General features: G+C 41.2%; 1 protein-coding gene across 2 annotated transcripts in view; it reads left to right on the top strand.

Annotated features, from left to right (window-relative positions):
* igsf21a (immunoglobin superfamily, member 21a) overlaps positions 1 to 27,597 on the top strand; it is a gene marked incomplete at its 5' end in the record, with an annotated part of 178,488 nt that overhangs the window by 79,832 nt on the left and 71,059 nt on the right. For both annotated transcript variants that reach the window (XM_084542119.1, XM_084542118.1), the window contains one exon: positions 23,299 to 23,420. In XM_084542119.1, the coding sequence (XP_084398245.1) occupies positions 23,299 to 23,420 (122 nt within the window). The remainder of the gene's footprint in view (positions 1 to 23,298; positions 23,421 to 27,597) is intronic.

Here is a 27,597-nt window from a genome sequence, read left to right as displayed (position 1 = left end):
TTGTGAGAATAGGGGAACATAATTTTTCCACATTCTTGTTACTTTGAAAGTACTCTATACGCTGTGCCAGTCATCAGCTATATTTGCACTTCAGATTGCAGTCAGTAGTTGATGGCAGTGCTCAGACGTGTGTGTAACAGTGAAATGGTTCATAATGCACATTTCAATTTTAGTTTCAGAGGCACACTATTCCCCGAATAAAAAAAAAAAAAAAAAAAAGATACTAAGAATGATGCCATACCGTACATGGCAATGTGTAAATGATGGGCCTGAATGACCCAATCACCAATCAGAGCTATTATACGGACTCGGTTCACTCATAACCAGGCCAGCTCCGCTGCCAAGGAAAAACAATTAGAGTAAAGCCTCTCTTCCCCAGTGGGTTTAATGCAAGTGGAGAGAGATAGGTTTCGTAATAGATTTTTGTCCGTGTAAAATGAGATGCTGACCTCTAGGTCCAAGACACACAAAGACATCAGAGGAGCGGCACAGCACTCTCCCACTGGGGCTAAAGGATATTCATCCAGGACATCATTCTCGTGCTTGGTGTGAGTCATACTACCAGCCATGACAGCTACTCCTCATGGAAGTTATCGGCAGAGAGTCTCTGAGGGTGTTCAAAGTGGAGATTGCATCTATGCAATTAACTTCATTTTTAAACGCCATGAGACCCCAGCAATTGACACTAGCTTTTTACTCCGTGTGGCTGCTGAGCTGGTGTTGTTAATCATGTCATCTTCATGTATGAATGAAAAAAGGCATCAAAGCGTTTTAGGAGGGTGTGGGTTGTGTTCAGGAAAGCAAAATATTTCTGTTTGCAGCATGTGATTACATGATGACCTTTATCTCCTGTAATCCTTATTCATCTGTCAGAGGAAGTTTTTACTTCAGTTTGTCTGAACTGTTGTGGAACTTCTGAGACGGCCACTTGTTAAACACTTTCATATCATCTCCAGCAGCATGTCTCTCTATGATACTGTTCAATTCAATTTTCCGTTCTTGCTTTCACTCAGATCCCTTTGTTTCCCTTAGGCAGTCAGAGACATGGTGTATCGTAATGAACCATTATAATATTCCCTATTGTGTCAGAGCTCAAAATCACCATCCAAAACAAATCTGCCTATTCATGCATGAAGAGTGTGCTAAAAGGTGAAGTTTGGTTGCTCATGAGAAGTTGAAATCTGTAAATTTATGCTCAGAACTTTTAACCAAAAACTTGCACTAGAGTATCAGTTTCCATATTTTATACTTAAAGGGGAACTACTATTTTTTACAACCTGGACCTTATTTCTGGCATAAAATACGATTGTTGTACTCACCCATGTAACTTTTGTGTAATTTGCAGTCAGTCGGGAGATATTTAGATCAGCGTATATCCATATAGTGGGAGTGACTGGGGCACTGAAACGCAGCCTCTAAATAACGCATTATCTGCCGCGAAACTCGTTCAGTTCACCAATATTTTGTTATCGTACGGTAGTGCTATTCCCCGTTGAGTCCAGAGTTACCTGTTATCATCATCCGGGGGTAGGTCAATCTACAGACCCAGGATGATGTCTTCTGACCTGGATGATGTCGTCTCTGAGCGCAGCGCGCACCAGCGATGGTCGGCTTGTTTACCTGTAATTTGCTACTGCTATGGTTCGTCTACAACCTCAGAATCGGAAAAACTAGCAGGATGCTGATGTCGGATGATGATAACAGGTAACTCCGGACTCAACAGAGAATAGTACTAGCGTATCATAACAAAATACTGGTGAAATGAATGAGTTTCGCGGCAGATAATGCGTTATTTAGAGGCTGCGTTTCGGTGCCCCAGTCACTCCCACTATACGGATATACACGGATCTAAATATTTCCCAACTGCAAATTTCACAAAAGTTATATGGGTGAGTAAACAATCGTATTTTATGCCAGAAATAAGGTCCAGATTGTAAAAAAACAGTAGTTCCCCCTTAAGTAACATTTGTCTATTGTTATCTCTTTTTTTATTGTTTTTTTTTTTTAATTCCTTTTATCACAGCACAGATTTCAGAAGCATTTCTGAAAGGCATGCTGGAGTAAGCGTGAGCTTTAACAACGTTTGTTTAACGTCCTGGGTTTGTCTTCACTGCAATAATTTGATCTGAGTTTTCAGTAAGGCCGTGTGTAAACACTGAAATGTTATTTCACATTATTTACATGAATTGCCTGGGGAACAAATGATTTCCCCGTTTACATCCTACACATTTACATATCCCCACCGACATTAATCAAGTGCAGCTCATTTACTGAGGCCGCCCACATGCACCATTATGATTTATTTCAGCGTCGTAATCCTGCATTTCTCCTCAAAACCGAAGCTAATCAAAGATCATGTTTCTCGTTCTATTTCTTAGTCTGACCGTTTGACTTAAGTTATTACCACCCTGTTGGAGTCCAGGTAAACAAAAGCAGTTCTCCCAGGGCTCAGTGGCAGCTCACAAGTTCAATTAGTTTTCGTCCTGCTGAACATTTTGCGCTTTAGTGGAACATTTGGATGTGCCAAACTCAGTGGCGGTACAGGCAAAAATCGTGCCCCCATCATCACTGCCATACAAACACCTACTGTATCTAACAGCAGAATCTGCAGATCATTTACATTATAGTAAACGCCTCAAACCCTTTTTTTTTCTTTTTGAGATCAAAGCTTACATCCTTATAGACAGTCAAAACATTATAATATCTGCAGATGTTTCCATACAGCAACCAACAACTCTAATGGTAAAAGAGAAACTGCTATATTCATAAGAATTTTATATAAAAAAAAACTCCCCCCGATCACAGCATAATAATGTTACATTTGCTATGGAACAGGGTTATACCTTGTTGTTTTATTAGACAAACTAAATAGCCTTATGTTATTCATCTTATTTACACAAGGGCATGTCATTTCTGTCTCTACATAATCGTGCGTTTACCATTTTCTTCTGCTCTATGTTGGACACACGGACACATGATACGTGCGTGTGCACAGGTGAGCACACTCTTACCAAGGGACAGACAATATGTCAAGTCAGCCCGTTCAAGAGTTCAAATAATTGTTCAGTTGTTATATTGACTGCTGCCATTAAAAGAAACGCACAAACACAGTGATTCCTTGAAGTGGAATCCCCCAAGCCGTAAACCTATGGGAAACACTGCACTTATTAGAAACCATTACTGTCATATTATTTTGTCTTTCTTTGAGTCGTGATATCTACTTATGAGGTTTTAATCCCGAATCATGCAGACTCTTGCCATGTTGTGTTTCTCCGTTCTGCACCGTTTCCTCCTCTGCTGTTTTTAGTGACATCCGGTTTAATCCTTATTATTGAAACACTGAAAAAAAACGGCACCGCGCTGCTGTTTTGCCCTTAGGATTTACTGTATGTTGCTCCAGTTTGAAAGCTTTATTGAAATGACCAGTTTCTTCTGGGTGTGTGTACTGTGCTGTTTACATCTACAAGGCCTGACTGATTGATGTGCAATTCAATAAATACTCGTCCAAGTGACTTGCTTTAACTGCGTTAAAGGTTCAGACTACATGCAAGGGGAGGATGTTCTGAAGCCTGCAGCACATCCCTAAGAACTTTTTAATATGACATGTTTTTACACTGCAACTTACCATAAGTCAACATAAAAAGACCAGCTTTTATTTAAAAAAAAAAAAATAGATATCATGTATTAAGCCTCTGCTTTGAAGCAGTAATGTGAACGTGACATGTCAGCATTGGGGAGTCTTTTATGAAACACATAGTGGTAATATAGTTTGTCTGCAGAATTTGAAGGTTTTAACAGTGAGGCACACTCGAGTAACTTTGAGTCTGGCTGAATATCCACACCCACCCCCTTTCACACACTTTGTGCTCCAGCACCCTCTAATTTACAAAATGAAAACACTTTGTTTAATCCGCCTTTATCCTGACGTGATCCAACCATTTAGAATCAAAACTGAACAGAGATATCGGTGTAATTTAGGTTTTCATGGTCTCCTTCTCCTCTGCTGATGCAGCACACATGTGGTGGGCCTTGATCGATCAGACGCAGCGATAAAGTGTTATGTCTGCGGGCCCGTTAAACAAAATGAAGTATTGACAAAGGGCGCTCGCATATTCTTTTTTTAAAGGCCTCCATTTCTATGGATTACAACATTGCCCCTGGTTAAGCAATGGCTGCTTCATAGAACCTTCAACTTACAACAGCAACCAGGGCGTCATCACAGCAATCGGATGAGAATTTTACATGTTTGCAGATGTAAAGCAGTGAAATACAGTACAACATACTTTGCAGCCATCTAAAAACACATGTATTTGTTCTTCTACTGCACACCTGAAAGATAAGACTTTGATATCTAAGGTGTAAACCCCTTCAGTGAATAGGAATGACAGTTCCTGCTGTTAGTAATAAGGTTCATACCCCATAGAGTGAAACCTCTTTGAGGTGTCCTAGTTAAGATAAAAGTTGGTTTTAAGGCCTTTTGGATTCACAAAACAGTGGGAAGTTTTCCTTTTCGTTTCTTTTTGTATTATTCTGCACCAGCGTAGCTGCACAAAGGAAACATCCTTTTAGATTTCCGCTGCTCTCAATGGCAGAGACTCAAGCTGCACCTCTCACGTCAGGTTTACATGTTCAGATTTCCCTTTACATCTTCGGGGTTTGAGTTTACAGATCACAGCGTTATGTTTGCATTTGATTCAACAACACAAACTTAGTAACACATCTCTTGAGTCTTGGCATTAAAGAATGGTAGGTGGGTTTTTTTTTATAGTTTGCTAAATTCACTGCACCAATCAACTGTAAAACACAGTTCAGTTAAATGCCAGCTGATCCTCTGAGCTTTGCTTTCATCCCTTATTTCTTTTAAGAACACGATGCTAACTGATGCATTTTATCATGATAATGAACATGCCATTTAGAATGATGCACACAGAAGAAGCCACACCTATTTTTAACACTTAAATATTAAGGATTTCATGAGACAGGAACTAGAGTATGGTGCATATTAAAGAAAATAATAAAAGTTATTACAAAAAAATGCTTTCATTAATTGTAAAGGAGGTAATGAGCTTTCTGTGCAGCCACCAAAGCGCCTGCTCTCTTTTTTATGTCTGGTTTGGGCATTGTGCCATTGCCATAGTTTATCCTTAATAGCAGCCAACCAAAGGCTGTCATATCTTATTTTCTTTTAAATTTCAAAGGTATCGCCTTTGAAATGTGCTAAAAGTCCAAGAGCTCTCTTTCATCTCGGGTCTTCCTCGTAATTATTGAGAAAGCTGTGCATTTGGAGGCCTGCATCTCAACTGGGATTTTATATGGTCGGAGTAAAACCTTTTCCTCACCAAGCTAATAACGGAGGCAGCCTGAGCCAGACAGCATCATGCAAAATTAAATCCTTCATTCCCCCTCCTGCCACACTTTTTTTTTTTTAAACCATTTTCTGCCAAAAACGTTATTATTTGCATTTTGTTTTAGCATAGCCCTAATTTGTGAACAAAAAAGCTTACTGAAGCTCATCGTTGTTGACCAAGTCACAGCAGACTGAGCACTGCCAGAAGTGGAAAGAGCATAGAATGAGCTGGCAGTGATAAAATTTTACTGACCACATGTCTCCAGCGGTAGCAATCTGTGGTTCGTAAAATATCCGTCAGATCGTGTCACGTAATCTGGTCATTTTTGAGAACCCAACTTCTAAGCATTTTAATATAAAACAAGATGATGTCGATAAGTGAGGCGCGTCCGATCAGCTGCCTGTTTTGCTTTATTAGATTTGCTTTATCTCGCTGAAATAATCACTGGAGACAACATGAAGCGTGCGTACGGCTTATGAAAGAAGACTGCCAGGCATCTGTGAGAAAAGCGTCACAGGAGTATTCTCAATTAAAAGCTACATGTTCTAATCTTGTTTGATGCAGCCCTGACGTAGCCGTACTGACATGTACACTCGAGCGGCAAATCGCTCACAGATAGACTTCCATAGATGGTCAACCCCGTGGATCCATACTCCAGATTACCATCAGCGCTACAAGACAAAACATACACAACAAATATAAAGACTGCCAGATGCTGCCACCGGGGGCCGAGCAACAAACATAGGGGGGTGTCTTCTTGAGTTGCACGTAGAATGATTGACTTGTACACTTTCTAAATTACTTCTGCATTGTTCTGTTTTTACACAATGGCGCAGCCAGAGTTCATTTGCAGCTACGGTTTATGCAAATGAGCAAAACAAAATATATGTGCATCCGCCTTATTTGAACATACATCACACCCTCACTCAGTTTGACCAAATAAATGCGTTGCGTGGATCTAAAATTACGCCGTTCAAATGAGCACATAAAAGGCAGGGATACATAAAAACCAGTTACAATTTATGGCATTAGATAAATCTGTCCCAGGGTTTCTTTATGCATCTTCTGAAAGCAGTTAAGCTATCACCGAGGCAAGCCATTTTCTCCCACTATCAGAAACATGCACTGAATGCACAGCTCAAACAAACTTGCTGATAAATTGAGTTGAGAACAGTGACAGGGAGATAAACCGAATTGTAAAGCAGCTGTGATGCATTGATAGAGTGCTCTGACGGCAGCGGTCCTTTGCCAACATCTCCCCCGGGGAAACCTTTAAAAAGATAAAAAACATCTGATTGGATCCATCAATGTGGCTTTACAACACATACTCCACCCCCCCATAAGTCTCCTCAGCAGCCTTGCATTGGAGAGAAGCGTTTCTGCGCTTGGAAAATTTGTTGACATGTCAGTTTCGTCCCTCCGTCCGTAATGCGCACATTGAATGTAGGATACGGTGTTGAGTGAAGTCACCCTCCGTGCTCGGTGTCTGTGAGCACTTTCAAATGGAGATATCCAGCAGTTTGAGTGGTTGACAAAAAAATAAATAAAAAATACAAGTCGTCTATTACAGAAACCCCTAGTATATGGGGCGATTTATTTGCTTTGCTTTCAGGGTCCAGCAACACTCTAAAACATTTTTCCTCTTTGTGTTTGCGTTTCATTTCTTTCTTATTCTTAGTTCTCCGGCACAGGTTTTTTTCACTTAGAGATTTCTGGGTATATGCAGTTATCAGGTGTGAGTGAATATGGTAGCTTTTCATGAGATTTTTTTTATTTTTTTCGACCCCACTACTTAACTATCACAGAGACAGCAGAGGGCTTTTAGCCACAAGTATTTTTTCGAGCGGCTTGTGCTGCTTTATTATTACCAGATTGCTGAAATGTCCCTGACAAGTTTAGAAACCATTTCATCCTATCAAGTCTATTTCCCTGCATAAAAGACTCTGAGTACTTCCATCACACAATTAATGCTGACCTCTACAAAAGAAGCATACATCATTTGGACTTGCAGCACCTCAGCTCACAAATCTCCAGTGCCTTGTATGCGGCTGTTTATAGCCTCAGAGGTAACATACTGTACTACATGCTACTTATTATTAGTGGTAGACAGTGCAGTGCGTGCAAATTATGGCGTACTACATTTTCACATGACCACCAGAGTGGTCGGCATAACATTATGACCACCTGCCTAATATTGTGTAGGTCTCCCTTGTGCCTCCAAAACAGTTTTGACTCATCAGAGAATGGACATGGGCCTTCTGAGGGTGTCCTGTGGTGTCTGGCAGCAGAATGTTGTTAGGGGGGGCCTTTGGGTCCAATAGGTTGAGGGGAGGGGCCTCTTGGATCACACTTGTTCCAGTGCATCCCACAGATATTTGATCAGTTTGGGATCTAGTGAATTTGGAGGCCAGGTCAACACCTTTTCGCTTTTTTTTTTAAGTTGTTCCTAAACCATTTTTGTGTGTGCCTGTGTCAGGCTGCATCCTGAGGAGAACATTGCATTGTCACTAGATGGCCGATGTCATTTACATCTCCTGCCAGAGGTTTTAATGTTGTGGCTGATCGGTGTATGAAAATGTCTCACAGCAGTTTGTACCACAGAAGGGATCTTTTGAGGCCACTTTTGTTTAAACCTCCTGGGCTAACATGCAGTAGATGCTGGTATGCACACGCATAGAAGAATAATGATCGTGGTGCATCACTTAGCCGGCTTGAGTGGCATACTAGGAAATTTGGGGAGAACCAATATACCAGTAGTAGATAGTATGCCATTTCGCACATAGCCTCTGTCACTGCAGCAGCAGTTCGTGGTGCCGCTGTACAATACAACATACTGTTATTTCCCAATCCCTCCCAGTAAGGAAACAATTGATTTTTTTCTTACACATGCATTTGACAACCAGTGCTTGCAGCAGACTTGAAGCAGTGTGCACAACACAAAGAAGCAAACTAATAAGAGGAGATCTGTGGAATGGGGAGTGGGAAAGAAAGGCGAGTCCGATATTTCTATTCTCTGCTTCACCCTGTTCCCTCTTATTATCATTGTCTGCTGCTTCAGTAGCCAGTGTTGCTTCATCACATGGCCTTGAGATCATTTAGCCCTGATCAGTTGACCAAAATCTTCTTTTTACATGCTTTCTGTTGCTTTGCTCCCCTGATGAAAACAATGTCTCATTGGCACTGGCACCCTTTATCCTTTTGTGTGCTGTAGTTTCTTATGTACCCTTTGTGTACTCTCTGTGTACTGTAGTTTCTTGTTTCATTGCTACAAGCAAGTAAACATTTATGTCCACATTGTTTTCCTCCTAAGCTTCTTTACTCTAATTGGAAGACATTGTCTTTGGTGAGAGCTTCTTCTCTGATAAACTGCGCTAACAAATGCACCTCCTTGCGCCTCAGATTGCGGTGTGTGTCATGTACAAAAGCTGAATGGGAGTGAGCTTGTGTGGGATACTCTACCTTACAAAAAGCTTTTTGCAGCGCTGCTGAACTGAGATGTATCTGGGGCTTGTCATTAGGCCAGCTGATGGCTCATTGCAAGGACAATGTGCCCAGGAGGAAAAGGACAGAGATCAAATGAGCTGCTAGTCTCCCAAGTCTTGTCTGATTAGTGGCTCTGTCCAGACACTGCACACTAAGGGGCACTGGCTCTGGCCTCCACGTCCGTTTCAGCACCAAGAATGATGCAAGACAAAGACATTCACTTTTCTGGCACTCGGGGGCATCATTTCCTATGCGCTTATCATCCGCTGAATACCCTACATCATGAGCCAGGTTATCTCACAAGCTGATCACAGCACGGAGTCTGTTTGGACACAGGGTTGCGTGAGATGGCAGCAATAAACCAGACACATTTCGGTCCTCTCACGAACGAGTGTATGAAAGGCAAGCGAGGAGATAACTGGCAGCTCGTGTGTAATATTAGAAAGCAAATTTTAAAATTTGATTCCTCTTCATTTTCTTTTTATATGGACTTGGTACAATAACATGTAAGTACAATAGGGAACGTTCTTCAATTGTGAGTGAGCAGCCTCAGGACTGGTGCATCCGTTGCCACTGAATAACAACCGCTCTAAAGAATAGCAAGGCTGAAAGGTTCTGAGAGCTTGTAACATCACAGTGACTAGCAGAGACAAAAACATTCAACATTATGCAGAAAGATTTTTTCCTGAAAAAAAACAAAAATGCATTTAAACGAAAGAAGGAAACAAAATCCCTCTTTAGCTAATATGGTCATTATAAAAGGACATTATGCATCCTGTGGTGAAACCTGAGAAGGAGATGTTACTTGGCTTGATTGAATTACAAGTTTTGCACCACAGATTATGTCTTGTGAAGTGTTCTAGTACGAGACTATGCTGAATTACCCATACTAGCACCAAGCCAGGCGATGGGTTTGTTTGTTTGTTTGTTTGTTTGTTTGTTCAGTCTTTTATTTTTAAGAGGGTCAGATATCTCACCCTCGAGGCCTCTTTGCTTTTTGACACCACACCCGGGAAATGCGGAACCAATGCGCTGCTTCAGAAAATGAACTGCTATCACACTGGAGAGCCTTTTTTGTCAACAGAGCCGGTGTCAACATTCCCACAGGGCAATGGTTTCATATTCTAATTATTATTGTTAATATTATTTTGGTATGAGAAATAACTCTTAATTCAAAAGGCCTGGGGGAGATTTATCTCACACTCAAGTGGGTGTGGGTTTGTGTGTGTCAGTGTTAATGCTTGCATGTGTGTTGAGGGGTTACATGTTAACGGATTCATTTCTAGCACTTAAGCAAATAACTGGCTTCTGCTGTGAGTGCATGATGTCCCTACTAATAGACACATTATATATAATTTCCTGTACTACTCATTTGACCTTTTGTTTATGTTGAGATAATGTTAAGAATGGATTTCTTTCACCTCCTCTCAGCGTGTCACTGTTTTGCATTGCAAGGTATGTTTACCATTGCCATCACGTTCATCTTTAACGTAGCTTCATCGTATTAGATTCATAGTCATAATTTCATTCTAACACAAATTCCCCACAGTGACATTGGGTGAACATTTTGATAACATTACCTACAGGTTCACCCCAGACTCAAAAAGAAATGTTTTTCCTCTTGCCTGTACTGCTATTTATCCATTTATATTGTTCTCATGTGAGTGGCCGAGGCTTGGATGTGTCAGCCTGTGGTGTTCAAAGTGCAGATAAAACGCATTTTAAAAACTTGACAACAGAGTCTCTTTCCAGAAATCCTGACCTGATGACTCAAGAAAATCTGTTTTAACTGAACTGTTTTGTGTCCACCTAACTGCTCCCGCCAACCATGTCACTATGCACAAAGAAGCAAGCATTTACCCAACACGAAAGGCTGTCTCCCGCATTGGGTTAGCCAAAGCTGTAGCCCCCATAGCTTTCGTCTCGACTCTCCCTGCATCCATCTGTTGCAGTTCTTTGTCTGTGTACTCTCTTTCAAATAAGTATAATTGAGCAAGACTGAAGTCTTAAAGTCCGCCTTGTAGTCCGGTATTGATACTTTGTTGAGATATCTATCTATTCATATCTAACTAACTGATACTGCAGCATAACATCACAGCTCAATCCACTTATCATGGGTATGCTAGCAAGCTTCTTTCCAGTGGTGTGATACCTAGACATAAAATAGTTCCTACATGAAATGGCCCACAGCAACATCTGTGGGTTTTCTAGAGCGATTTCTCAAAGAGACATTGCCTTTGAGCTTTTCCGATGCATTTAGGTTGGTTCTTTCAGCACCACAAGCTGAGAGACATCTAGTTCCATTTTATATTAATAAAGGCAGAAAAGTTTGATATCCCCAGAACTCTGCAACTCGCATCAAAACAATCTAAATAGATCAAAAGCCCTACAGGCCCTTTTCACGTGTTCTGATTGCCTTCTGAAGATTTGCTATTAGCACTTGGTCAACATTTTGGTCGTTGGTCATTGAGTTGAGTTGAATTCTCTTATGGAAGATGCTTTGACTGTTTAGGTGCTTTTCCCCTTCTATAGAGAGCCGAAGTCCCGCCCCTCTACTTCCGGGTCATTGGACCTATCTTTCGAAAAAATATGAACGGCAGTCTACGGAGAGATCGTAATTATTTTTTGGTCCCGTTCGAATTGTGGCATGAATTTCACATATGATGTGTGTGAATTTAAAAGATAATTTCTCACGTCAAGAGATAAATTATTTGACGTAAATAAGCTGAACAACATTAGGTTTTGTATGAGATCGCTTAGTGAACTACATCTCTCGTCTCGAACAATGTACGTCACTAGAGAACTATGGCTGTCTCCTTGTTGAGCTACCGTCTTCTTCCAGGACGAAGGCAGAAGCATCAAACGAGGTGAAAATCATTATAAATCGGGTCATGTCGAGAGCTGTAGTTACACGAAGGGAGTTTTGGTCGGTTCTGTACACGCCAGCATGCGGGACTTGTAGTTTGTTTAATTACGTATTTTCCATAGCGTTTTACTTAACTATCTTGCGACAAACTGTGACATTCTTGACATGTAAAATCATTTTTTATTCTGAAAAACAACATATGTATAATCCAAGGCACAAGTCGATCGGGACCAGAAAATAATTTATCTTTTGCCATAGACTGCCGTTCATATTTTTTCGAAAGATAGGTCCCATGGCCTGGAAGTAGAAGGGGCGGGACTTCGGCTCTCTATTCCAACTGTATGGATACACTGTTACAAATGTATCAGCGATACAAGGTCAAGGTCGCCTTGCATGCATAAAACATCATAAGAATAAAACAAACAATGCAAAAAACATAAAAATAAAAATTTAAGCAGCTTTAAAAAGTATATAGAAATGAGGTAAAGGGGAAAACAGCTTAAACAGAGTAGGCACTTTTAAACAGATTTGAAGGTTGTCAGAGAGTCTATGTTTTGGATGTCTCAGGGAGCTGAGCAACAGCAGGCAGGTGGTGCAATAAGTTGGGTGGTTGCGATAAACTAAAACATTTTATGTTTTATCTTATATGTCGTTTGAAATACAGTATATACATCAGCATGGGTGATGGAAGCGATTCGGATGCCTGGAAAGAAGTTTTGCATTCAAAGTGCCACAGTATTTGTTGTGCTTAATTAATGTTGCATTATAACGACCCCCGTGTGTTATTTTTAAGTAAAGATATAAATCTTGAGTGTGAGCTCCATAAAGGTATCACGCTACCGTCAAATCCTGTCTGCACCGGAGACAAACCGAGACAGAAAGATAAAGCAGTGGAACATGAGATTAGTTGTGTCGAGTAAATGGGAAAAAAAACAGAAGCATTAAATATTAAATTACAATTTTTGTTCTCAGTACTTAGTTCAGTTGAAAGAGGAGACAAAGTCACCCTGGGAACAAGCAGTAGGAGTAAATATGTTAGTGTATGCTTCCTTAATTAAGCTCAAGCATGTCTTATTAAAAATGGCCCATGCCACATTAAGGATTAGAAATTTGTATTTAAGCATGAAATGAGCCCTGTGCTGTGCGCTGTGCGGACAGACAGTGTTACAGCACAGCTCAAATACATTTTTTCTTGATCTGCATGAAACATAGGAACATTCGTTTGAGAGGAATACATTAATCCCTGTAACGCGTCTTAACCCTTCACCTCCCGAATACATGGATCAAAACAAAATTCCTAAAATGCTTTTCTTATGGAGAGCAGTGCTGACCCTAAGTGTGTAGTTTCTCTTGGTGAAATCAATCATTCAGTAGGATCTTGCTTTAACCTTTTACATTTGTCCTGCACAGTAATCCCTGGGTAGATTTCTGCTTTCAACCAATTTCTGTCAAAGGACAGTTCCCGTGATAAATTTTCTCACAGTATGAAGACAGAAAATGCTTTATCATAATAAACTTGCACATAAAATTTATGAAGAAAACAAAAACCTTTTGTCTAGTTTAGCATTTTGCCAAATTCAGCATTCTGCTTTGTGCTCACGACCTGCTTGATGATTTATGCGTTGAATAACACTCCCCATATATCCATCAACTAGCAGATGCAGATGGTGGCTCCAGTAATCTGGTGGATAAGGAGGAAAAAAAAAAGAAAAAGGGGGTAGGCTGTGAAGCTGCAAACATATGCAGACTCGTTATGTCCAGAGTGGCCTTGATGTCTTTTAAGACCATCTGTTTTCCAACTTGTGTGCCCTTGTGAGTCAAAACCCATCTGTGATGAAATCAGAAAAAGGCAGAAATGTTATCGGACACAGGTTTGGTGGATAAAAGCACATCATTAGTTGGATCAGACATGCATATATTTCTCTAAAACTTTCTTTATATCATGTTGGTGGCAATTTCAATTTAATTCAGTTCAGCTTTATTTTTATAGCGTGTCTGTGCCATAGACTGTATACAAATATGGACAACACGTCCCCACTTCCTTGCATTGGCCAAACTGATGCTAGTTTCTGAGAGATAGGGGCGGCGGAGTTTGGAGCCAGAGTTTGCGCAGTACGGTCCAAGAGTGGAGCCGTGCAGAGCCGCGTTATCGATGACACGCCCACATTTCCACCAAACTCACTTGTGTTTTTGTTTGATTAATACTGCGCCCTGCTCTACCTCCACCAGTTACAAAGAAATGCTCCATTGTACAGTTTACATATTTATTTATTCATTTTTTTCACTCTCACAGTCCTATGGGACCACTTTATGGTTGTAAACTGGCAGTCATCATGAGGTCTCATTCTATAGCGTCAAAAAACTAAAATTAAACTTGAACATGCATCAACATTATATTAACTACCTAAAATGACTGAAACTATCCTTGAAAAAAAAAGTTTGGCCCTCGTCCCTCCACTAACATTGTGGAGGTGGAGCTTATGACCTATACTGCAACCACTCACCAGGGGGAGCTCTACTTGCCATTTTTGTTTACAGTCTATGGTCTGTGCTAACAGATTATTTCATTATATATTGACATGTGCAGAATGAGCCTGTTGTAGTGCGGTAAGAAGAGTTACATACACAATCCTCAAGTGTTAGCTGCACACTAATGACACTACAGAGTGAGCAATGAGAAGTTCCACTCAGCAACTGTTGTGTGTTGCACAGCTGCATTTCAGTGCAACTGTGAAAGAAAGAGAACAGTTTTACTCATTCCACTTCTCTACCACCACCCTACACACACACACGCACGCAGACACACACACACTCACATCTATAACTCACATAGACAGCCACTTAATTACATGCTGCCACACAGTCTGTATTTTATGCTTATAAGTTATATGGACTTTGACACAATACATTATGAGTGTTAAGCGCAGTCACCCTCATTTGTTGGAATTATGCAATTTGCATATCACGTAACGCGCACATGCAGTAACAGGGACAAAGTGGCTCAGGGTGAAGCAAGGCTGCAGTAGCCTGGAGGTCAGACGGGCTAAACAGTGATTCACACAGTAAAAACAGGAGCTCTGAGAGTAAGTAAACTGTGCGAACAGAATAATGTGGAGAAGAGCTTGGTCTATTGCCTGTTGACTTTGGTTAAGTCCAAGACTGGGCCATTGTTGTGTTTTATATGTATATATTCATTATTCATTATCATAGTGACTTGTATAAGTCTATACAACAAGAAGTTTAATTAAAACTGTATTTTTTTCTCAGCCCTACAACAAGTAGCAAGTTTCTCTTCACATCAGCTTCTGCATCATTCTACAGTTCTCTTTCAAAATGTTACAGCCTGCCGGATGTCTGATATAAAGGCATTGTCAAAGGAAAGTGGGAACATGGAGTCACTTATCGCGCGGTGATCAAACAGATTAAGGACAAGCTCCCACAATAATGTTCCTCCCTTAGTGCTGCATCTCATTACCTGCCCGTCCTTGATGGAACTCTTTGAAATGTGGATGAAGTCACTGTATTACATAATGTGCCACTAATTGCTGAACTTACGCAATCCTTTCTTGTGCTTGTGCTGCCTTTAAAGCTCGCAATCAATAGAGGCTTTATTCAGTTTCAGGTTTAATGCCAGCTTTTCTGCAGATTGATTGCGCGCATGTGTATTGTTTATTTATTTATTCTTTAATTTCAGTTCTCTTTTGTTTGTGTAACGTTTTAAGACAACACAAAAAGAAATAGTAAAAAGTACTTTTTGGAACCATATTTATTACAACAGAGCTGATTATTAAAAAAGCCTCTTCATTTCTCAGCGGGGTGCATTTCTAGAGCATGAATACCCTTCTTTGGCTATGACATTGTTAGCGCCCATGGTACTTCGGAAATGGTTAGCATCTGAGAGTTGCCCAGAACAACCACCGTTTTCTATTGTTAGCTAATCAGCTTCACTGAGCAGTGTGAAGTGCTTTGCTTAAGGGCACCTCAGTGATAATTGTTGAGGTAGTAGAGGTGACATGTTTTTTTTTCTCCCAGTTCTAGCACCACTCCAGTTCCGTTCAAGAATCCTACCTTTCTTTTTTAATTTTTTTTCTTCATTTTTCCACTCTATGACAATTAAATATAGCCCAGGCAATTCCGTGCTGCTAAATACAGTAGCTGTATAATAACCAGTATACAGTGTAGATCAGCAGCCTCCAACAAGTCTGACCCGTTTTGATCTCATCACCTCCTCACTGTCAGCCCACAGACAGCTTGTCTCCCCTCAGAATGACAGCCATAATAACTATCTTTGGATGGCCTTGTCTCAGATGGCTTTAGATAACACGCTTGCATAACACTTAACTGCCTGAATTTATGTCCTGGCTGCGCCTGACCCTCACCCATGCTTCGTCCAGGCCGCAGCTGAATGCAGCTGGTCTGTTCCTGTCGGTGGCACAGTTTTCATAGAGCCCAGCTCTAATCCTTGTATGTAATCTGGCAGCTCCAGCAGTAGCCAATCACAACCTGTTTGTACTTTGTAATGTTGGAATCAAAATGCCTCACAGCAGAGCGGGAGCATGTGACGGGCCATAGAAAATATCTCCTTTGGTGATGCTGTACTTCTATATCCTGTGTGTGGGCATAGACAATAGTACTGATTGAGAACTTGCCATGCTCTGGACCTTCACGCAGACACTCAACCTTCTCATTAGCAAGCATTGCCACTGGGCCTGAAATTGTTACATTAAAAATAGGTTTGAACATCATACTGACAAAACCACTCAGTATAATAATTCATATTCAAGATTGTTTTGAAGACCCAGTAGCTATCACAGACTGCTGCTAAGTTAGAAAAGAACGTTCTGTGATCACAAATCTCCTTCATAAATGTTTTAAAATTGCACTGAATGTGTTAAAGCCTGTTGAATTTCAGTGACAAGTATTCAGCCACCTTCCCCATAAAGGTTTTACATTTCTTGCTAAGTCAGCATCTCTTTAAATTAGCGTGGTGCTGTAGTATGAGCCAGTCTTGAGCATCAAAGGTATGAATGTTTGCGACATCAGTTAGCCACCAGCCTGAATTAGATGTGCTTCCCCCCTGAGAGTAGTGTCAGACAGAGGGAGGAGAGGAGCCTGTCATTTGAAGCATGAAATCCCTTTAACCAACTCCTCTGTCACTCAGCTGCCAGTAGGGGAGCCCAGCATGCAGAGCCGTAAACTCACAGGTTAAGAGGCAGGACCACCAATGCTGCACACTGGATTTGCTTACTGAATGAAGATCAACGGTATATGGCACATCCACAGATGTAGCCATCACTTATGGTCCTCCTCAGTCAGCAGGATTGTCGCATCAACTCCCCAACGTTCCCCCTGGTTACACTTGGCAGCTCTTAGTGCTGCAGAATAGTAAAGTTTATACACAGTGGATTTTTATCCTGTTGCATCATGTTTTGTTTGCTTTATTACACCTTTTTTAGGTACAACGCTTTGCAACACTTTCTTCTGTATTGTCCCCAGTATATCATGCTTTGTGCTCCATAAAAGCAGTGACAGCAAATTTCATCTCTTACCTCACTGGGGCACGGTGCGTTATTGTTGTACCTTAGCACTCCCTTACCTCTCATGCTGCATACTTCCCAGTGTGCAGTGCTGTCATCTGCCTCTTTGTTACAGTAGCTCAAAGGCTCAGAGAAAGGATGCTGTTGCTCTCTAAATGTCATGGAATGGAAGGGCCCTGGGCTTTACCGCCTAATGTCTTCCATCTTTGTATCTACAGTATATTCCAAACATTTGAATGTTTTCTTTGCTCATATTTTAATGATACCATCTGTGAACATCGAACAAGATGCTGTGTATTTTTTATTGTGACCTCAAAAGGCACATTGAGATGGGTTTTGAAGGTCATAACAAGATGCTACAATTCACAAACTTGTTCAGTACTGTAGATGCAAGTGGAACCGCAGCAAAGGATGACAAGCACTGTGATAATGCTGTCTCTTAAGCACAAAAGCAAACGTTGGATATAAAATTAAATTGATTTCTAAAACTACTTTGAGTCGTATTATATGGATTTTGTATCAATTTGGGGTTTGCGTCACATAGGGGTTGTGCCGACTAGTCGACTTTACTGCTGTGCCATGACGCTGCAAGCATCAAGTCGAGTAGTCGCCAGTCACGTGACAGTAACAACACAGACACCTCCGAGAAGACAGGTGAGGAGCAAACTAGCGGCGGTTCATCAAGTGTGTGGAAATACTTCACTTAAGATGAAGTGCATTCTACTGTGACATGCAGATTATGTAAGTCAGTCCCGAAATACCAGAAAAGTACTACTACAATGCAGACTCAACTGAAAAGGCATCCACTATCGCTAGCAAAGGAACAGTCCAAATCTTCTCAGTGGCAGTCAGTTAATGACTTCACTGAAAGACTTGCGCTAACAGAGAGAAGGAGGCGGCACATCAACAATTTGCTGGTGAATTTCGTTGTCTTAAGTTGTTAGACCTTTAGCTGCCATACACAGAAAAGGCTTTGGAGATAAACCGCATTTTTTTATTTTATTTTTTTTTAATCCCGGCTACATTATCCTATCTTACAACACGTTGTGAAGAACTGTTAAATGCTATTGACGGTGCCAATTTATATCATATCTGCAGCGCACAGTATTGATAAGCTCATGTGTTTCTGTTCAGTTCGGTTGTGTTTTACATTTGACATTGTTGCTGCGGTTGTAGCGCATGTTTTTTGTCCTTGATGTCAGTTAATGCACCATGCGAGAGACGGTTATGGTGGAGCTGAGAGTTTGCTGAGCGAGAGCCACATATTAGAAGTGTCAGACTTACGGTGTTTATGATGTTGGCGTGGTCTACGACAGTCGACAGCGGCCCGTGTTCAAGCTTCAATAAACTTGCAGAAAAGCCTCCATAGCTTCTTTTGTGTGAGACGCTACGATGTGTATTCAGGTCAAGAATATAGATCTCATTGTTGCAAAGCATTACTTTCTACTGTGTTTTTACCGTGTGATGTCATTGACTCGTCGACGTTGACTCGCCTTTCACCACATATTTGTCAACTTTAAAAGAAATCGGAAGTCGTTCAGCCTGTTGCGTTGCAATTATCCCCATTATACAAGTAAGACAATGACTCCCAATGCTTCGGTCCTCTTTCAAATAGACACATTGTGAGATAATAATATTAGGCAAATTACCACGGAAATGAAGGGAAGTGCCAAGCTGGTTCATGACAATGTGCTGATCATCTCTTTTGTTGCTGCTTGTCTAAGTCTGTAAATGAGTGTCTGAATGGGAATAAATCTTATTAAGACATTCTTTGAGAGCCATGTTGCTGTCCATCTTATGGAAGTGTAAGACGTGTAGATTCGCATCACAAAGAAATGTGAGTAAAATATGAATTAACATTTCATGACACCATTATCATCTCCTCATAAGGCACCATGTGATGAACTTACTGTAATTATTCCGTCCTATCTTTGCGTAATATTAAACTATACAAGCTCTTCTTTATCTTTTTACATGGAGACAAGAATATCTTCAGAAATTACACAGGGTTCATAATTCATTTCTCTTCCTAACCCGTGTGAAACATGCTACTAAAAGTCTTGTAGTAATGTAGTAATTCTCTGACATTCGCTGCCTGACATTATGAGGCAGGATTCAGGTTGAATCTCTCACAGTTGGCCTGCAGTGTGTTTGCTGAATTTCCTCCAGTGGGTGCTGATGCAGCTGCAGCCTATAAATAGCCCCACCCCAGACAGGCAGAGGGAGGAGGGCTTTGGTTAACCCCCAAGACCCAGTCCTAATCTGACCCCAATAATAGGAGGCATCATTAGAGAGGCAGTTCAGCTGGCTAGCCAGGAAGGATACAGGGCAGCCTCTGTCTGGAGAGAACTTGACATTATCACATCTCAGGAGAGGCATTGGACCCTGTTTTGAGCACCTTCAAACTCACCCATTCTCCCATATCTGTCATGAACTCTTCCTTTGCCTGCTGGCTATTCCTTCAGCCAATATCCACAATCTGCCCTAATGCACACAGGGGAGGGGTAGCTACCTCTCTAGCTATGCTTACCTTTTCATATCTCCAGATGGTCACGTGTTGGAAACGTTTGGTGCCTCTGTGCCTCATATGCATTGCGTGGCCTGGATTCAACAAAGCAGTTGTTGCAAAGCTTTGCTTCCCCAATGGTGCTTTTGCTACAATCAAAGAGTATTCATCTCTCTCTTGCCCTCCCTCTTGTACGGCCATTTCGGCACAGTTTGGCTCCCTTTTCTCTCCCACTCCCTTTCTCTCGCCTCGCTCTTTTTCTTTCTTCTTCCCACAGTCATTTTTTTTTTTATTGCGCTAACAGGTCCTCTTGTGGGGATAGGGAGACATTCACCAATGTGCAGATTCTCTCAGATATATTACGCTGGGGGTTACAGGTCAGTCTTAATTAAGAGGTGAAATCATTAAAGAGGGATAGATAAAGAGAGGGTGCTACCCAGAAGACCTGTCTGAGGCAGAAATCTTCTCTCTGGTTCTTAGGGCTTCCAGACAAGCAGAAATCTGACACCTGCTTTATCCATCAGGTTTTTCAGGGGGGGAGGGCGGAAGCAATTGTAATGCTTGTTGGATTAGGTGGACTGTGAAAGAGGAGATGGACTAAAAATGTCTTCAGCTCTGCTCAGTACTTTAGGGCCAGCAGATCATATTTACATCAGTTAGTATTGTAACTCTAAAGTCAACTGAAATGTGTTTGAGTAGAGGGGAAGTGAGTTGTATTGCAAGGGATTTGTAAAACATTTCTCAAGTAGGCGCACTTGTTCATCTGTGTAAATAGGCACGGCCACGTCATGTTTCCCCCCGGTGAAAAAATGTAAACGTCATAAAGTGAAGCGAATGTCACACATAGCCTTAGGCAAATCCACGTTTCTGGTCTGAATCAATGAAATAATAATAAAAACAAAAGTTATAATCCCTTCTGAAGAGTGGTGATGATGTTTGAATATCTCTTTCTCAGCTCGGCCAGCTAAGATTATCACTGCTCACACATACTGCCCGGTTCTGTTTCTGCCACTGGAAATGGTTTCACTCACTGTGAATAAAAAAGATCCTTGAAGCTGCCGATCTTATGCTGCTTGTCAGTACCTGAAGTGCATAATGGCAAGGTCACTGAGTTTAGTCGAGCTCGCCTTACAAACACATGGAGGACGTTGGTTCCAAGGAAGAGCTGTATCACATGAGTCCACAGTCCAACTGCCTTCAGGCTATTGTGGTCGTGTGAGAGATGTCTACGGCTCCAACAGAAGTCTTGCAGTTCTCAGTGAAAATAAAGTGATTTTATAAAGGTTACTGTAGAAGTGCCTATTTCCCAATTCAGTTTCATTTTTTATATGACTAAATGCCAAATAGCACAAAAAATATTGATGTTAGCTAATGTGCTAAAATGTTGTCAGGCCAGAACTGATGAAATGAGTCAATGACACATATGATATAATATAGTCATGTATTTGCGGCCACTGTTGCCGCACATATACATTTGATTTTCAATCTAGGAAGTCATTGTTTGTGTCTGTTTTCTTGAGCATCTTAGTTTCACACTGTCCTGTATTTAATAGTTCAGTACAGCTTTAAAAAGTCCCGGTATGTGTAATGTGAAAGCTATTAAACGGCTGTTACTTCGTGATGCATAGACCCAAAATTGCATATGACTAGACGTCTTTTTTTCTAGCAAAAGATCTTGTGTTGCTCAAAATAAACAATCAGGAGAATAATGACAATCAATAAAAATTGCTTTCTGAGTTGAGTTGTTTTCACATAATGACAGCAAATTATTCTGAGGCTGACAACAACATAGGCAAATAGAAATGAGGAAAATGCTTTTGCACATTTGATCTGGTCTGGTAGATTTAATCATTTGCCCGAACACTATAGCTGTGTGAAACTGAGAAAGATATCAGCAAGTAACTGGATGTGGACACTTTTGCTGTATAGTTTGTTGTAAATACTTTTCTCGTGCTGTACTAATCTGTGAAACCACCACTGTATTGCACTTTATATCTCAGTCACTTTTTATTTTGAATCCAGTAAAATGTTGTGCCCCTCACCTTCCAATATCCCATTTATCATTTTTACAAAGAAGTTTTTAACCATTTTATTATTTTATTTGCTTACAGTGTGTTCTGTATATTAATTGATTGACTGGAAGGCCTACGTAGTCTTAAATATATGACAGAAAGTTAACTGTGGTGTTTTGTTTTTTTCAAGCTCTGCTGAACTGATTTCACATAAGGTGTTGTTCAGCGATGTCTGTCAGAAAGGTTTTCTCCCTATGGTGATGTTTCTAAAAGGACCATTACTGTAACCACAGTGGTGGCAAAAGTCAGGGTAGTTGGAATGCAGTGTTCGAACGCAACTTTGCTTTTAGAGGCTGACCTTTCCCTGTTGTCTCTCCCTGCCGTGGAGCTCAAAATGAAGCCACATCATCGCTCAATGTCTACACCCCTGAATTGATATTAAAACCCAGCAGATGGCAACGATACTCTCAGGTCGTTGGCGAGTGTGTCAAAACATTTCTTCTTTCTCAAAAGGCGCTTAAAAAAAAAAGTCTGAAATCATATGAGGGATGCGGGAAAATGTTGCAAACAAGCATCTTGACCTTTAATAGTTCAAATCCAAATCCCAAAACCTCCAAGTGTGGAGGACAAAGGTGGTGTCGACCCAATAAGAGGTTATTGGTTGCCGGTGACAATGGTAATTTATTTCCACACTCCTGCTTTTGGTTGTTTCAGCACTGTCTACTCCCTGTGGAGTACCGCTTAGCAAGCTAAGCCCGAGGCAGTGTGCCTTCTCCAGAGGCAAGAGGTTATATGAGTTACCCCGCATTCACAGGGAACAATTGTTTGTTCATATAAATACAATTTAGCTTTGTCTCATCATGAGGTGACATTATACATTATACAGACTAATCATGAAGTGCTTTGACATTGTTTACTTTGCTGAAGGGATTGGATTGGATCAGAGTGATAGCATCTTCACTGGCAAACGGAAGAAGGATCCCTAGCCCACCAACAATTTCCCTCTTCAAAGCAGCATTAGTGGCTCCATTAAAATCCTGTCACCCTTTTTTTCCTTTTTGACTGCGGCTTCTGAGGAGAGGAGAAATCTCAGTCATTCAAATGCTAAGTGGCTTCAACACTCCGTTGAATATTAGAAAGGAAAGAACCACTCCATCAGAGATGAGACCAGTGTTTTGAATATCTTATCCCGTTACCTCTGCAGTATCTCGTCACAAGCCATTACCTCTGCAGAAAGCAGACTGCTTGACACATACAGAACACCGCACCCTGTCAGTCTTCATTACGGCCCAAGCATTTGCGTGAACAGAGACCGATAGCAGCCTAAGAGACTGTCTCTGTGATGGTATCATGTCAGCAGGTTTTCAATCCCTTGCGTTCAGACACTATAGGGAATCGGCTTATCACGAATCGATGAGGTAATTGCAGGTAGGAGCGCTGTCAACACTCCACGCCATGGGACAACACGGGGGCAGAAAATATAGGTCTTGTACCATCCATCATTATAGGAATCAACCTACTGACACTCTCTCTTTTTGCTTCACAGGTCACAGATGGAGGTACCATCAAGCAGAAAATTTTTACCTACGATGCTATGTTTAATACAAATTACTCTCACATGGAGGACTACCGCAGACGCGAAGACCTTGTGTATCAATCAACTGTCCGGTAAGCCGCAAAATCAATCAAGACCCCTTTCTTGTTTAACCCTTACGAGGTTTGTTTTCCAGGACTGGTGGTCTGTAAATTATCAAACACACTTTTGTACAGGCGTTCACCATTCCCAGCCATCTGCTGTAGGTCAGAGCAGGCCAAGCTGGAGTGACCGGGCAAAGGGGTCAGTGTATTACTACTTGACAACAAGAGGCAGTGGCGAACTATAATCACAGTTCAGTGTTATAGATTTAACTAACATCTGGTCAGGCTGTGCATATATATCCCAGGTAGCACCGCCAGTCTCATAATCGCATATTATCATGGAGATGAACGTGCGCTTCACCCATATCTAAAGCCTCTGTGATCAACTGCATACACATATGTATTCATTAACAGGTTTTACCAACAGAGCAATGGATGGGGAAACAGACAGTAGTAGGAGGAGGAGGAGGAGGAGGAGTCATCAGGCTCTAGCTGGCTTGATTACATGTTTAAGGCATCCTGGGGACTGCCTTCTTTCACCCCAGGCCCCAGCCATATAGCTGGCAGCTGTCTGCCTATCTCCTTATTCCTCACACCCTCCTCTCTGGCTCCTCTCCTACTGCAGATATCACTATTTGAATGCTTTCCACCACAAAGCCTGTGCTGGCTCTGCGTCGCACCTACGACTTCATTCAAAACTAGAATGCTTCACACTTTGCATCCTTTTGTAATGATCCTATTTTCATCATTCCTTTTCATCTCATCTTCAGCCGGCTGCTTTTTTTTCTTTTTTCTTTTTTATTCAGCCCATGTACATTGCTACCTCATTGTATTTTTTCCCTTTCTTTCTCCCCTTTTTCTTCTGTGTGGTGTGGCTGGCCGGCTGAAGATGATTTATCTGGACAATCCTACTATCCCTTTGGGAGAGTAGGCATCATCGCAACGAAATGGTGCACGCACGCACATGCACACAAACCTGGAAACATGAATGCACACACAAACGGAACATACGACCCTCGCTCATGGATGGGCAGCCACACACATACAGAGCAGTGAAAGCCTACTACACCGCACCAGTTAGATGGATGCTACCTGTATCTGTATCAGAATGCTTGGTGTCAGTATCCAGAGGGAACTGTGGACTCCTGTCCTGTTCGAGTCAAGGAAGAAAAGAAACCCGGTCATGGTCCCACTTTCACGGTGTATCACAGAAGCTCAGCACTTCTAAGAAATGCAAAAAGCTGAATTGCCACTCACTATAATCTCCCATTTCCACCTGAGAATGGTATAATCTTCGGTACAAAGCCTTAGCAGTCTGACAAATCCAGTTGTACGACCAAAATTAATGCCTCAATATTCTGTATCTTTTATAAACGTAGAGCTTTTTTCCAGAAAATGTATTTTTTTTTTTTTTTTGGCTTTTGTAGAATACAGCAATATGAGATTTATAATTTTCTTCCTGTGAAGGTTTACAATCGGTAGACAGTTTCGGGAGTGATGCTGATATTAACTACATCTAACATTGCACAGTCTTATCTGGCTTTGAAAGCTATTAGTCATTAAGTTTCAAAGAATGAAGACAGCCGCAACATCCTCTGTGTTCAAGTGCCAGTACATAGATTAGACCTTGTAAGATGAACCGTCTTGAATAAAGATGGTTATTCTGGAAGTTTGAAGGACCTCCAGTGTACTATTAAAGGTCAGATAGACAGCAGAAGTCAGCATTTCTTCTTTCTTTAACTTCCTTAAATTTGTCATGAAATATGAATGTGGCACATCAAGGGCGTGCATAGGTGTGGTTTAATATATCCTGCAAACATTTTATAAGACAAAAGTGTTTCTCTGTTTTCCTACTAACATTTAAGCCCTATTATGCAAGAAGTTGCATTTGCTTTTCCCACTGGCTGCTGCTAGCACTTTCCAAGTGTAATTCACTTTCACATAACTGTCATAAGATAATATCTAGAGGCTAATTCTCTGGTATATAATCAAAAACTAGCAAGTCAACAACTTGGCTAAGACAGGCAAACATCAAGCAAGTGCAACATCACAGAAAGCCGGCTAATATTACTTACTAGTCCAGGAGCAAGAGGGCTTGGCATACGTCTTGCAGCCTTTTATTTTGGGAATCCCTTGTGAATGAGTAAATACCAGTCCAAGAATTGCTCTTGTCTGGCCTCTGGCTTGAGCACTGTTTTTGCTTTGCTCCCCCGTAAAGACCCTCCGTGGTCTCTTCTCCTATTCTGTAATGTCTGTACTGCTGATAAGTTTGCTTCTCCACATACCTGTCTAAAGACCAACAGTTGGTGGTGGTGCCATAAAGCATCCCTCACTTCTTCTCATGTACTCACGTTACCCAATTTGCACGGCGCCGGAACAGGCAAAGAGTGGCACTGAAAGAGGCCCCATTGTCCCTACAATCCTTTTTAAAGCTGTTTTTAAGGTAAAATGCTTGCATAATGTTGCTAACCCTCGCATATTTTTTATAAGAGTAAATTCTAACAAAATATCTGGTTAGTTGATACTATATGTATCAATAAATAATGACTGACAATGCCTTTAATTTGTTTTTCACATTATAATTGAAATAAAGCATGTTCATTTACAAATCCCCAATCTTATGTAAGCGTAACACTTAGACTTAGACAGACTTTATTCCTCCACAAGGGAAATTGCTCAGTCACAGTAGATCGGTTGCACACTCTCGAGAACCACTAGTCAAAAGAAAAATAGGTGAAGATAGTAAATAAATAATAAAATAATTTAAAAAATAAATAAAAATAACACATAAGTAAAAATGTAGTCAAATAAAATAAAATAGCATAAGCAAAAAAATGTAAAATACTTGCATATGAACAAATGTACAAGAAATAGAGACAGATGTAAATATATATTATATACATAGGAAGGATTGCACTAATGTGCATTAACGTTAATAACATGATGTTATCTGTTATAGAAAGGTGAGTTGTTGTACAGCTGGATTGAGAATGGTATGAATGATGTCGGGGGGCACAGTGGTGTGGTCCAGGGTGTACCCTGCCCCTCGCCCAGTGACAGCTGGGATAGGCTCCAGCCCTCCGTGACCCTCCCCTCCCGAGGACAAGCAGTTACTGAAAATGAATGAAAGAATGAATGAATGAGTCCTGTAGCGTTCACTGTGGGAGCAGAATTGCATGAGTGCATTGGAGAATGAGCTCCGCTGCCCCTCTATAGTCCAGTGAAGTGGGTGTGGCGGGTTGTCCATGATCGAGAGCAGTTTGTCCAGCGTCTTCCTGTCCCTCACCGACACAGATGTCTCCAACTCTCTGCCGATCACGTGTCCAGCCTTTCAGATCAATTTGTCAATCCCACAAGTCCTTATGTTACCTAAAACTAACCCCATACCCTTCACTCCTGCATTTATTAATTTGTTCAGGATCACGTTGTTTAACTAACTAGCGAATATGTTGCTTTTTTGATGTAGCCGAATAGAAACGAAAAGTTTTGCAGTTTTATTTTGATTACAGTTGCAAATTAAAATCTTCTCTCCCACTCTTACATCGAAGGCCGCTGTGGTGTCTTCTGAGGCTTCCTGCATGAAAAAGAGAAATTGACTTCCGTGGGTGGAAGTGTTATCACTGTACTTTTATTACGCTGAGCAATGGAATGAGCAAAGACAAAAGATAATTTAAAGCTCTTTTTTCAGCAGATATTGGTGTGTTTGACAAAATGGACAGGTCCCTGTAGGATGAAAGTCATCAAAATGACAATATTACCAAGAAAAAAACATATAATTAATTTGTTACTGGCTGTAACAATGAAATGAAAAATGTCGTTGTTTATTTAACTGACATTGCAGCCCTACTGGGCGGCACAGTGGCCAGGCTGTGCTCAGCACTGATGCCTCACAGCAAGAAGGTTCTGGGTTCGAATCCATCGGCGGACTGGGGCCTTTCTGTGTGGAGTTTGCATGTTCTCTCTGTGTCTGTGTGGGTTCTCTCCGGGTACTCTGGCTTCCTCCCATTGTCCAAAGACATGTTCATTCGGTTTAGGCTCATTGGTGATTGAGTGTGAATGGTTGTCTGTCTCTCTGTGTTAGCCCTGCAACAGAGTGGTGACCTGTCCAGGGTGTACTCCGCCTCTCGCCCAGTGGCATCTGGGATAAGCTCCAGCCCCCCCGCGACCCTCCAGAGGACTAGCGGTTACAGAAGATGAATGAATGATT

This window comes from Chelon labrosus (assembly GCF_963514085.1).
Source record: "Chelon labrosus genome assembly, chromosome: 4".
NCBI classification, from domain to species: domain Eukaryota; kingdom Metazoa; phylum Chordata; class Actinopteri; order Mugiliformes; family Mugilidae; genus Chelon; species Chelon labrosus.
Note: the sequence above shows the minus strand (reverse complement) of the source record. Positions and strands in the feature narration are given on the sequence as shown.